At 40.4% G+C, this 13789-nt stretch overlaps 1 protein-coding gene across 17 annotated transcripts in view; it reads right to left on the minus strand.

Annotated features, from left to right (window-relative positions):
• agbl5 (AGBL carboxypeptidase 5) overlaps positions 1 to 13789 on the minus strand; it is a 264564-nt gene that overhangs the window by 189296 nt on the left and 61479 nt on the right. For all 17 annotated transcript variants that reach the window (XR_015079514.1, XM_085996885.1, XM_085996882.1 and 14 more), the window contains 2 exons: positions 10067 to 10238; positions 1333 to 1499 (listed from right to left, as the gene is read on the minus strand). Coding sequence is in view for 16 of the 17 variants with exons in the window: in XM_085996885.1 (XP_085853011.1) it covers positions 1333 to 1499; positions 10067 to 10238 (339 nt within the window). In the remaining variant the exon portion in view is untranslated. The remainder of the gene's footprint in view (positions 1 to 1332; positions 1500 to 10066; positions 10239 to 13789) is intronic.

Raw genomic sequence — 13789 nt, forward strand, 5'->3', positions numbered from 1 at the left:
GCCATTTCTTTGTTTCCCATTATAAATTCCCCTGATTCTGACTGTAAGGGACCTACGCTTGACTTCACCAATCTTTTTCTCTTCACATATCTATAAAAGCTTTTACAGTCAGTTTTTATGTTCCCTGCTAGCTTACTCTCATATTCTATTTTCCCTTTCTTAATTAATCCCTTTGTCCTTCTTTGTTGAATCCTAAACTGCTCCCAATCCTCAGGATTATTGCTTTTTCTGGCCAATTTATATGTCGTCTCCTTGGATCTTATGAGTTGTGAGGAGGATTCAAAGAGGCTTCAAGGCGATTTAGACAAGTTGAGTGAGTGGGCAAATACATGGCAGATGCAGTATAACGTGGATAAATGTGAAGTTATCCACTTCGGTAGGAATAACAGAAAGGCAGAGTATTATTTAAATGGTGATAGATTGGGAAATGTTGATGTACAAAGGACCTAGGTGTCCTTGTACACCAGTCACTGAAAGCAAACATGCAGGTGCAGCAAGCAGTTAGGAAGGCAAATGGTATGTGGGCCTTCATTGCAAGAGGATTTGAGTACAGGATCAAGGATGTCTTACTACAGTTATACAGGGCCTTGGTGAGACCACACCTGGAGTACTGTGTGCAGTTTTGGTCTCCTTACCAAAGAACGGATATACTTGCCATTGAGGGAGTGCAAAGAAGGTTCACAGGCTGATTCCTGGGATGGCAAGACTGTAGTATGAGGAGAGATTGGGTCGACTAGGCCTGTATTAACTACAGTTTAGAAGAATGAGAAGGGATCTCATTGAAACATATAAAATTCTGACAGGGCTAGACAGACTGAATGCAGGGAGGATATTTCCCCTGGCTGGGGGGTCTAGAACGAGGGGGTCACAGTCTCAGGATACGGGGTAGGACATTTAGGACTGAGATGAGGAGAAATTTCTTCACTCAGAGGGTGGTAAACCTGTGGAATTCTCTACCACAGAAGGCTGTGGAGGCCAAGTCACTGAATATATTTAAGAAGGAGATAGATAGATTTCTAGACACAAAAGGCATCAAGGGGTATGGGGAGAGAGCAGAAATATGGTATTGAGATAGAGGATCAGCCATGATCATATTGAATGGCGGAGCAGGCTCGAAGGGCCTACTCCTGCTCCTATTTTTCTATGTTTCTAAATTCACTAAAGTGAAAATCAACAGTGCATTCCCACTCGTTAAATTAGCACATCAATAATGTATACAAAACTTAATATGCAAGGTTGTTTCCCCAAAGGGCAACTGTATTTTCATGGAAATTATTTGGAAAACTAATTACACAAAGTATTTTCAGTTGAAGCTACGAGATTGCATCCTACCTCCTTAAAGTCAGGTGTTTACAATATTCAAACTTCTCATCCAGTTGCATTAGCATCTCTTGACATTCAGAGTATGTGAACGGAAAGCAAAATGCAAAGTAGGTTGTTGCTCCACGATATTCGAGAAAGCGATGCATGAAGGAGAGAATAAACTGGTTTTCCACCATCTAAATTAAAATAAAATGGCAAAAAAGTTATAAGAAGTTTATAGAAATAAACGTTGGCATCCTACAAGCAGCAAGTCACCGATTCAAGCAGTCATTAGGTACATCAAGTGGAAAAAAGCTGATGGGAAGGAACAAAATTAGCAGGATTTCCATATTTGGATAATCACAGAATGGCACAGGCACATTCACTGTCCCACTCATCCTTTCAGTAGCAATCTAGGGTGTGATACAAGAGGCAACAATGGAGAGAAAATAATGCACCAATCGTGTAAAAATGTTTGTAAAATACTGACTTTAATAGAAATGTTATCTCTTCTTGAAAATATATTTTATTCCACTGAAGCAAAGAACAGGAGATTGAAGTTCACCCTCTCAAACAGCTAGGTCCTTTTACAAGGTTATCAGTGCTGCCTCTAATTTTTTTTTCATGCATGGTCCCTTTAAATTGCTGCGTGACTCATTCAAATTTTACACATGCACCATTTTTATAATGCAAAAGCCGGTGAGCGGCTGGCGTGGGATCTGACAGACACTGAGCATCCACGCGGCTGTGCACCTTAGAGGGAAGATTGGTTATTATAATGATAACGCAACTGTGCTGCCTTTACTGTAGTTATAGTGATAACGTGAGAGTGGGAACATTTAGATCAAAATAGTCAGTGTCTGAATATATTCCTGTGCTGTGTGTTGCTAACACTGTAAAGCACTCAGCATTGGTTTGTTTAGTTATCTACAATAAACTTAATCCAGAATGGTGGGGGTGGCAGCCAAACTTTGCAGCTCAATGACTGGGAATCCTTCCAATGGTTTGTTTTTGGAGCAGTGACTATATCTAAATCCATACCCTCATACAATTACAGGTGTTTAGGACAGACTCGTGTCTAGCTACAAAAGGGCTAGAGAGTCCTCACCCTGCAAAGATTTAACAGGGACCTGAACAGACAAGATAGTCAGTTCCTTGACAGACCTTAGAGAACCTGGCCAAATTTAGGTCTAAACTGGCACTGCCTTTCATATAACTAATCATGCAAGCAGTTTAAAACATCAATGAAAAAAGCAAATCAATATCAGTAAGATTCAGATTAAATTTAAATTAATTAATGTGATATATGGCAACAAACTCAGGAAAGATATCCATAATGCCAAATGATGAAGGATGGACAGTTCCACACTGATATTGGGCCGTAATTTGATGAAAAATAACACACAAACAAAGCATATTATTAATGCGCAAATCGGGCAGTCATTTGTGGCGAGGAAGAGACCCCATGATTTGTGAATCACCACAAGTTGCTGGCCCATAGCCTCACGAAAACAGCATCTCACTCTTAAGCTCCCTGTGAATTTCATGAAGTTGCTGTATTTGCAAATTAAATTTCCATTAATCTCGCCGCAAAAAGTTAAGTCTAGTAATTAATAGCGCAAGTACCCCTTTAATGACATGGTAATTGTTAATGACTGCCAATCAACCTCTCTGGCCCAGAAAGAGAACAATTAAAAGTGTGGAATTTCATTCCTTCAGGTAGCGAATTGTTGTTGGAGGTTTTAAAAATATCAATTTTTTTTCTTCTCTTTTTTCTCTCTCTTAATCCAATCTTTCTTTCCCTCTTTATTTCTCTTTCTGTACCTGATTTTATACTGAATTCACCCATTCTAATTTACCCTCCTTCTCAGTCTGTTTATTTCTCATTCATTAAATCTCATTGATTAAGGAGATCCACTGTTGCTCCCTCTGTTCACCAAGATCCCAGATGCCCTGTTGCCCTCGCCGCACCATCAGCTTGCACTTTCAGCAACTTACAGGGCAAAAAACTTTAAGTAGAAGGATGCAAGAGAAAGTCTAACTAACCACGCATGTCGCAAGATGCCCTGCTCCAACAAATTCGGGCCAGTTATGTTGTACCGAGAAGGATCTATTCAATTTCACGAATTGAAGGATCTATGGAATTGCTCTGTACTAGGTTGATTCTAGTGAGCTATGCACAAAAATATAGAAAGCTGCTTTTTTCAAGTATTGGAGCAGGAAACTAACACAAGATTGGGATAAGCATCTGCAAAGATGTTCACAGCCTCGAACATGCCACCCTCACAAATGAGGGTTTCAAAAGAGAGGAAGAGAGAAAGCAAAATAGACCAAATGTTTATAAAAAAAAGCTGCTAAACCTATGTACATACTAGCCCAAAACTGACAAAGACCTTGTTCTCCATGTTTGAATCCCTAAAATCAGGTTTCCTCCTTGTCTACAATACTTAAAGTCACAAATTACATCCTATGTGACTATGACCATGGTAAGCTATTCCTCCTCATCCTTCTTGACCTGTCTGCAGCCTTTGACATGGTTGACCACACCATCCTACTCCAAAGCCTCTCCTCTTGTCCAGTGGGACTGCATGCGCCTGGTTCCATTCTTATCTATCCAGTCGTAGCCAGAAAAATGCTTGCATTGGCTTCTCTGCCCGCTCCCGCACTACTACCGCTGGAATCCACCAGGGATCTATCTTTCGCCCCCTCCTATTTCTCATCTACATGCTGCCCCTTGTTGACATCATCAGAAAACACAACGTCAGGTTCCACATGTATGCTGACAACACCCAGCTCTACCTCACCAGCCCCTCGGTCAACCCCTCCATTGTCTCTAATTTGTCACATTACTTGTTCGACATCCAGTACTGGATGAGCAGAAATTTCTTCCAACTAAATATTGGGAAGACCGAAGCCATTGCCTTTGGTCCCCACCATAAACCCCATTCCCTAGCCACCAACTCAATCTCTCTCCCTGGCAAATATCTGAGGCTGAACCAGACTGTTCATAACCTCGGTGTCGTACTTGACCCAGAGATAAGTTTCCAACCACATATTCGCTCCATCACCAAGTCCGCCTACTTCCACCTCCGTAACATCATTCGACTCCGCACTTACTTCGGCTCATTTGCTATTGAAACCCACATCCATTACTTTGTTACCTCTAGACATGACTATTCCAACACCAGCATCCCATCTTCCACCTTCTATAAACTTGAATTCATCCAAAACTCTGCTGCCTATGCCCTAACTCGCACCAAGTCCCGTTCACCCATCACCCCTGTGCTTGTTGACCTACATTGGCTTCCGGTTAAGCAATGCCTCAATTTTAAAATTCTCATCTTTGATTTCAAATCCTTTAATGGCCTTGCCACCCCTACCTCTGTAACCTCCTCCAGCCCTACACCCCCTCCAAGATCTCTGCGTTCCTCCAATTCTGGCTTTTTGCACATCCCCAATTTTAATCGCTCCACCATCGGCGGCTATGCCTCCAGCTGCCTAGGCCCCAAGCTCTGGAACTCCCACTCTAAACATCTCTGCCTCGCTACCTCCTATAAGGTGCTTCTTAAAGCCTAGTTATTTGACCAAATTTTTGGTCGTCTGCCCCAATAACTCATGTGGCTCAGTGTCAAATTTTGTTTTATAACGCACCTGTGAAGTGCCTTGGGACATTTTACTATGTTGCTGCTGTTCTTCTTCATGAACAACTAAGACTGGTAGAGCAGAGTATTGCATTACTTTTCATGTTGTACCCTCCATACTGAACACAAACTCAAAAAATCTACAAGAAATGAAACCAGCCTAAATTTAAGTGAAACAGAAAAAGGAGAACATAGGAAAGACTAAACTAAGGGGGGACATAGATGGCCAGGGAATAAGTAGTTGTAGAGCAGGAGTGTAGAAAGATGGTTAAAAATAAAGTGAGAGGAACGGCTATTAAAAATGAGTTAAATTTTCTGTACAGCAATGCAGTGTCTGTAATACAACAGGGGAACTGGAGGCAATAATACATTGCGAGGAACCAGATATAGTAGGGATTACTGAGACATTGCTACAGAAAAATCAGGGCTGAGAAGTAAACATTGCAGGATGTAACATATTTAGAAAAGATAGAGGGAAAAAGGGGAGGTAGAGCAGCTGTACCTATTAGAGATAACATAATGGCAGTAGAAAAAAAGTGACACAGCTCAGTAACACAGAAATAGAACCATATGGAGAGAGATAAAAGATAATAAAGGATCAATCACACTAATAGGGGTAATCTACAGCTAATAGTGGAAGGGAGGTGGAGGAAGAAATATGCTAACAAATTAGGGAAATGAGTAAAAAAAATAGAATCATGGGGGATTTCAACTACCCCGAAATTAACTGGCCAGAAGAGAAAGGTAAAAGGGGTAAGGGATTGAAGTTCCTACAATGTGTACAGGACTCCTTTCTAACCCAATATGTAAGAAGCCCGACAAGAGAGGATTCGCTACTGGATCTAGTAATGGGGAATAAACCAGAGCAGATAAGAGAAGTAAAAATAGGGGAATATCTAAGCAATAGTGACCATAATATAATACGCTTTAAGATAATAATTGAGAAGGACATTAGTATGACGAAGACCAGGGTAGTAGATTGGCGAAAAGCCAATTTTGGGGGGCTGAGAATAGAACTTGGGAAAATAAATGGACAACAATACTGGCAAACAATTATGTAGAACAACAATGGGAAACATTTAAAACTGTGTTCAACAGAGTCCAGGAAAAATATATTCTGCTAAAAAACAAGAACAAGCTAAACACTAATGCGACACCATAGATGAATAAAGACATAAGGGAAAAATTGAGGGTAAGGAAAAGGTATACACCAAGTACATGGACAGCGGGGGAGAGCAGGACAAAGAAGAATACGAACAGATTAGGAGATAAGTCAAAAAAAATTAGGAAGGCAAAGAAGAACTATGAAATTGAATTATCAAGGAACATAAAACAAAATAATAAAATATTCTACAGGCACGTAAATAAACAAGCAGCGATAGCGAAATGGCAGAAATATTAAATAATTACTTTGCTTCAGTAGTTACAAGATATACAGATCAGGTGGACATGACATTGGAAGATGAGACTAGAAATTATATAACCGCATTTAAATAAAGAAAGAGAAATATTAAATAAACGAATTAAACTCAGAGGATAAAATCCGTGATCCAGACGTATATCCATGCATTTTAAAAGAATCTAGCGAAGATATAGCAGGCATTACTACACATATTCAATAATTCATTAGAAAAAGGTGTAGTGCCAGTGGACTGGCGGATAGCTAACAAAATACCTATATTTAAGAAGGGAGATAGAACATGTCCAGGGAATTATGGACTAGTCAGCTTAACATCGGTGGTAGGAAAAATAATGGAATCCGTACTAAAGGAGGAAATAGAAGAATATCTAGAAACCAAAAGTATAATAAGGAATAGTGAGCATGGATTTCAAAAGGTAAAGTCTTGCTTGACCAACCTCATTGAATTCTTTGAAGAGGTAAGAGAGAGAGTAGACATGGGTAATGCAGTAGATGTAATTTATCTAGATTTCCAAAAGGCTTTCGATAAGGTACCGCTTAATACACTAATGAATAAGGTCAGAGAATGCAGCATCGGGGAACAAGTAGCAGAATCGATAGATAGCTGGCTTCAAGACAGAAAGCAGAGAGTAAGGGTGAAGGGTAGCTATTCAGACTGGCAGAAGATAAAAGTGGGGTCCCACAAGGATCAGTGCTGGGACCAATGTTATTCACAATTTAGACTTAGGAATCAAAAACACAATTTCTAAATTTGCAGACGACACCAAATTTGGGGGTGGGGGGGGTATAGTTAATACTGAGGAGGACTGCAACAAATTACAAGACATTAATAAACGTACAGAATGGGCATATAAATGGCAAATGAATTTCAACATAGATAAAGGTGAGGTATTACATTTTGGTAAGAAAAAGGAGGTCACATATTACTTGGAAAATAAGAATCTAAATGGCGTAGAAGAGCAAAGGGCTCTCGGAGGACAAATACACAAATCACTAAAAGTAGCGACACAGGTTAATAAGGCCATAGAAAAGCAAACCAAGCACTCGGGTTTATTTCTAGTGGGATAGAATTGAAAAGTAGAGACGTTATGCTAAACTTGTATCGAACCTTGGTTAGACCACACTTGGGAGTATTATAGAACGGATATAGAGGCACTGGAGAGGGTACAAAAAGATTTACAGGGATGATACCAGAAATGCTAGGCTTTACCTATCAGGAAAGGATAAACAGGCTGGATCCCTTTTCTCTTGAAAAGAGAAGGCTGAGGGGTGACCTAATAGAGGTCTTAAAAATTATGAAAGGTTTTGATAGAGTAGATACAGAGAGAGTGTTTCCACTTGTGGGGAAGAGCAAAACTAGGGGTCATCAATATAAGATAGTCATCAAGAAATCAAATAGGGAATTCAGAAGAAACTTCTTTACCCAGAGAGCAGTGAGAATGTGGAACCTGTTACCACAGGGAGTGGTTGAAGCGAATAGTATAGATGCATTTAAGGGGAGGCTAGATAAGAGGGAGAAGGGAATAGAAGGTTCTGCTGATAGTAGATGAGGAAAGATAGGAGGAGGCTCGAGTGGAGCATAAACGCCAGCATGGACTGGCTGGGCCGAATGGTCTGTTTCTGTGCTGTATATCCTATGTAATCCTATGATGATATTCTTTATACTGCAGCAACAGTCAGTCTTACACTCTTAATTAGGTATTGAGCAGTGCATCAACACAGTTACTACCCAAAGTCCCCTGAATACGAAGGTTGTCAATGAAAAGCTAACTCATGTCATGCACCAAGACATTGGCCCAGAAATTCGGGTCGGGGGCTTCCCGCGGGTGCAAGCCCCCGACCTGCACTTACCTTGCGCGCCGGCCGTTGAGCTGTGGGCCCGCGTGGGATTCCGATCCTGGGTCTCCTCAAACTGCCGGCGCGCAGTGCTTGCGTATCCCAGGGGGCGCAGTTAGTTTGCAGCGTCCCCTGGGATCACGTGGGCCATGGAGAGCCAATGGTAGCAGGGAATGCTTCATTCATAAATTTGACAGGAAGAGCTGTCAAACTTATAAATACTATAAGCCTCAAAACATAACTAAAACTTCAAATAATTTTTTTTTTAAAACATCACATTTTTAAAATAACTATAAATTACATGAAATAACTATTTTAAACAATCATTTAAATTTTTGAAAAAAGGAATTACATTTTCTAAAGGCTAAAAATAAACATACCTTTCTTTAAAGTATTTAAAAATAAACCACCTGTGGAAAAAATGTTTTAATTTTAATTAATTCACCACTTACCTTGTTAAAAGCAGGCCTTGCGCCTGCTTTTTAAAAGTGTAACTGCTGGAGACTTACCCTCCCGGAGAAACCTGCAAAAAAAATGTAAGTTCGATGCGCACGCGCTGCCTCTCCGGCGCACGCGTTCCACCTGTCAACCCCTTCTTTCAAGGGAACGGAAGTTCCAGTTTCCCGCGCATGCGCAGTGCATGCACGAGACCGGCACTTTCGTTGGGCCTACGCGTGAGTACCCAGTGCATACTCACACGTGGGGACCCGAATTTCTGGGCCAATGTGTTCTAAAAGCAACATCAAAACTGTTAATACAAAAGCAAAATATTACGGATGCTGGAAATCTGAAATAAAAACAGAAAATGCTGGAAATACTCAGGTCAGGCAGCAGCTGTAGCGAGAGAAACAGAGTTAACGTTTCAGATCGATGACCCTTCGTCAGAACTGGAAAAGGCTGGAGATCGAACAGGTTTTTAAGCAAGTGCAGGGGCAGGGAAAGGGGGGAGGGGAGGAAAGAACAAAAGGGAAGGTCTGTGATAGGATGGAATGCAAGAGACATTAAGAGATGGTGCAAGGCAAAAGGAGATGGTAATGGGACAAGTTAAGAAACAAAAAATGGCTCTAGATGGAAGGCAGGAGAGATTGAGCGACATTAAGCGATGGTGCAAGGCAAAACTGTTAACCTGGATGCAGTCTCCAACAATTTTTATCCCACCATCATATTGGTGGGTAAGTGGCTGAAGCTACAACAAACGTAGGTTCGTCAATTTTACTGTAAAACAAACTAGGTGTTAAGTGAGAGTTTGGTGATAAAAATGGTACCTGTAAACTGTATAAATAATTGTGGTCACCATTTAGTTTGATTGGAACCCTTCACCTCCACCCCACCCCAACTCCTCACCTCAGTCTCTTGCTTGATTTCTTGCGTTTTAGTGATATTCAAAATAGAATGTCTTTTTTAAATTAATTTTCTCTGAATTTACTCAGGTTTTGAGGGGTTCAATTTTTACTCATAGGTTTTCTCCATTTTTAGTCCACTAAAAATCTGAAGTGGCAGTTGTGTTTCAAATTGGCTAAAAAATTGACTAACGCTTTTCAATTACAAACAAATGTAGCGAGTATGAAATTGTCTGCAATTGTTACTCTAGACATTTCCTACTGTCTGCAGTGAATAATACAAATTAAGTTCTCAACAACTCAAAATGCAAATTGCAGTTATCTGACTGCACGTATGATGCCAACATTTCTTTTGCATGTGCTTGTGCCACTTAACTATGATTACGGTGTGAAAGATTATCTCCACAAACCTGCTGCATTTGAACAGGAAAGTTACAAAGAATTCACACAGTTTAAATTTGATCATACTAGTTCATCAGCTATGTAAAGCAATCTGTAAAATATCTCTAATTCTATAGTTTCCATACCTCATACGTTGGTCTCTCTCGCACACGTTCCCAGCGTGGTTTCCCAGGCAGGGTCCTAACAAATGGTGCCATTCCCTGGGAGTACAATTTACTTTGCTTATTCATATTCATAATATTTATTTTTATAACTTTATTAGGAACTCCTCCCTTCACACTGAAATAAAACCAGGACCTGAAGATAAGCAAGACAAAATTAAATGCGTCAATGTGCAGCATTTTATGTTTATCAATTCAATTCTTTTCATTAGGCTTATCAGACCCAATCAATGAATGTTATAGTATATGAAATATCCCTGAATATAACAAAGCCTTGCTTTGTTTTTCTTAGGTACATAGGAATTACTAGATGAAAAAAGGCCATGATCCATTTAGTTCGTCTTCTACCAGCCTTGCAGTCACAGGATATAACGATAATGGAGTTGGTGACTAATCAAAGCAATCAATCTCCATTAATTAGTCTACAACAAACCCAGACATGACAAGGAAAACCCCAGTGGTGAAGATCTTTGGGAACCAAAGTCACCTGCTCTTACCAAGCATGCTACACTTATCGCATATCATGTCTCAAATTGTTCATATACTGTATCTCAGAATATTATTTTCTGAAAGAAATCCATCTAATTTGCATTTGAACGAATCAATACTAACTGCTTCCACTTCCAGCGTCTCCCAGGGAGCCTGTTCCATGGATTGACACTCGCTCAATTAAATATTGTTTCTGCAGGTTAGTATTAAATTTACCCCACTTAATGCGCAGGCTGTATCCTCTGGTTCTACGGTCATGGTCTACATTCTCTAGTTGCATTCTGGTTGCTCTCTCTCTATCCTTGTAATGTCATTTCGAGAAAGTAAGCAAGCAGCTTACTGCAACACAAGCACAACTAACTTAGATAAACTTCCTTTCCAATCAAATTAGAAAGAATAACACTTGCATTTATGTAGCTCCTTTCACATCCTATAGACATACCAAGGTATTTACATATGAACAATGACAGACAGATAAAGACCCTCTGGTCCAACCAGCCTGTTCCACACAATATATACATATATACACACTCTTCATCCCACCCAAAACCAAGTGATCTCCTGGGAGAGCCAAAAGCTAGATAAAAACCCAAGCCAATTTGGGGAAAAAAATCAGGGACCCATCTCCGACCCATCTAGGCGATCAAAACTAGTCCAGGAGATCACTCTGGCCCCGAATTCCCTGCAGTACCTATCTTTTGTAAGAGGTGATTTTCACCCCAGTCAGGAACAAGTCCAGCTCTCACTTGAAAGAATTCAGCGACTCGCATCCACTGCATGAGCCAACAGCCTGTTCCAGAGGTGCACTATTCTCTGGGAAAAGAACCAACGCCTGACATCTAATCGAGATCTGGCCTTATACAACTTAAAATTGTGACCCCCTAGTCCTCCCTAAATCAATTTAATTGGCGCAAACTGTCACCTGAAACACAATCTATTCCCTTCATCACCTTATAAACCTCAATCAAATGACCACCAAGTCTGTGCTTCTCTAAAGTGTAGAGTCCCAACTCTTTTAGCCTATCTTGATAACGAAGATGCTTTATAATGGGAATTAGTCCAGTGACCCTCCTCTGCATCCTTTCCAAAGCCTCAGTATCACCCACCATGTGAGGAGACCAAAATTGGACACAGTATTCCAAGTGAGGTCTGACTAAGGTCTTGTACAAGGACAAAATAGTATGCCTCGTCTTATAATCAATTGTCCTATGAATGCATCCCAACATCCTATTCACTCTAGCTATTGCTTCATGGCATTTCTCATGAACCTTTAGAGATCTATGTACTAGAACACCCAGATCTCTTTCTTTCTCCAGCATCTTTCATGCTTTTTGCTGAAGGGTGTATGCATGTGGACCATTCGTCCTGCCCACATGCATAACACTACATTTTTCCAAATTAAAACATAATGAGCCCAATCTCCCAACACATCAAGGTAAGACTGAAACCGTTGAGCAAATTTGCAGATTGTGCCCCCAACATCTATATCTCGATCATTAATAAAAACAGTAAAGAGCAACGGTCCAAAAACCAATCCCTGCGGGATACCACTGGTGACTAGTGTCCAAAAAGATCCAAATCGATCGACAACTACTTTCTGCCTATGTCCTTCCAGCCAGTTCTCAATTCAACTCAATATATTACCACTAATATCAAAGGCTTCGATCTTGAAGAGAAGCCTCTTTTCCAGTACCTTTCACAGCCATTGAAATACTTTTCAAGTGTAGTCACATATGTAGCAAGAACAGCAACAAATTTGTGCACATCAAGGCCCTCCAAAAAGGAAATAAGATGAATAACCAGTGAATCTGTTTTTGGCAGTGTTGCTTGAGGGATAAATGTGGGCCAGGACACTGAGGGAACTCTTCTTCCAGTATCACCACAGGATCTTTTACATCCATCGAAGCATGCAGACGGGAGCTCAGTTTAATGCTTCATTCAAAAGCTGACACCTCTGCCAATGCAGTACTTCCTCAATACAGTATTGAAGGTTTGATTGTATGTTAGAGTTGGGAGGGAACCCACAACCTTCTGACTCAAGGCAAGAGTCTACCAGAGCCAAGCTGACACCTAATTAGGGAAAAATACTAAGACCAAAGTGTCAGCTGCCTTAGAATTAAGACAAAATGAGAAGATAAATTTCTCCATTGAGTTGAGTATCCCAAACTTCAATTAAACAAAGATTCCCGATTTCAACATCACATGAATTTTGAGAAGTAATTTTGATAAAGTTAATTTGATAATTTGAAGAAAACAAAGCCAACTTTTTGTGGAAAGTTGTGCAATAACTAAATATAGCATCATCATTTAATGTAACATATGCATTAGATGAAGGCACCCAGGTACATTTGATTCCAAACAAAGTAATGAACAGGATAATAAGATCAGCTACCTTGTAGGGGTCTTTGCCATTCTTCAAATGAGAGTAGCCTTCACACAAAACTTGTCTCCTTTTTCTCACCTATGATCTTATTAGGACCATCCCCCACATGGCACCCTGCTCACTCACTGCCCAATAGCCTAGTTCTTTTTGATCTACAGTAACTGAAAAATTATTTGGCTAAAAACTCACTAACCATAAAACAAACAACAGCCCAGCAGGGCCCAACGGAGAGATTATGGCATGCAAGATCACCTACCATTTTAAACAATTGACTAAAACCCTACAAAGTCGGCAATCTTGCTTTCATTATTCAGACATCCCTCATAAAAGTTAGAAGCCACAGCAAAGCAGTACCAATTTAGGAGGAGGAATGCTAATAGTTTGCAAAAGGCTGTGATGGTAGTCACTCAAATTGAACTGGGCTTTAGACCCAGCTCAAACAAGCACTGCAGATATACAAAAAACCTCCAATGTTGTAATGAGAATCGGCCTCAACATACACCATTCTGCAAACATCCACCATCTTGACATAAATTTAATCAGTGAAAATTTTCCAAGATCTGGGCAGAATCCCAGGAAGACCTTGGTCTAGAAGTTCATGTTGTTCAATAACGATGCCAACATCTGAAAATATTCCAGCTCTGGATGCAAATTCTGACCTCCCCGCGGGACAGATGAGCACAGCATCGCCAATATCAAGAATCACGGCTGACGGGGCCAGAGGTGGTCAGAATGAGTTTCACTTGGCTCGCAGATGCCTTCTGCAATACCTTGGGAATCAGAAGGAAATAAGGAAATGTATACAAGTGTGATAT

The sequence above is a fragment of the Somniosus microcephalus genome, chromosome 9 (genome assembly GCF_052327205.1).
Source record: "Somniosus microcephalus isolate GS21.2 chromosome 9, FLI_Smic_1.0, whole genome shotgun sequence".
Classification (NCBI taxonomy): domain Eukaryota; kingdom Metazoa; phylum Chordata; class Chondrichthyes; order Squaliformes; family Somniosidae; genus Somniosus; species Somniosus microcephalus.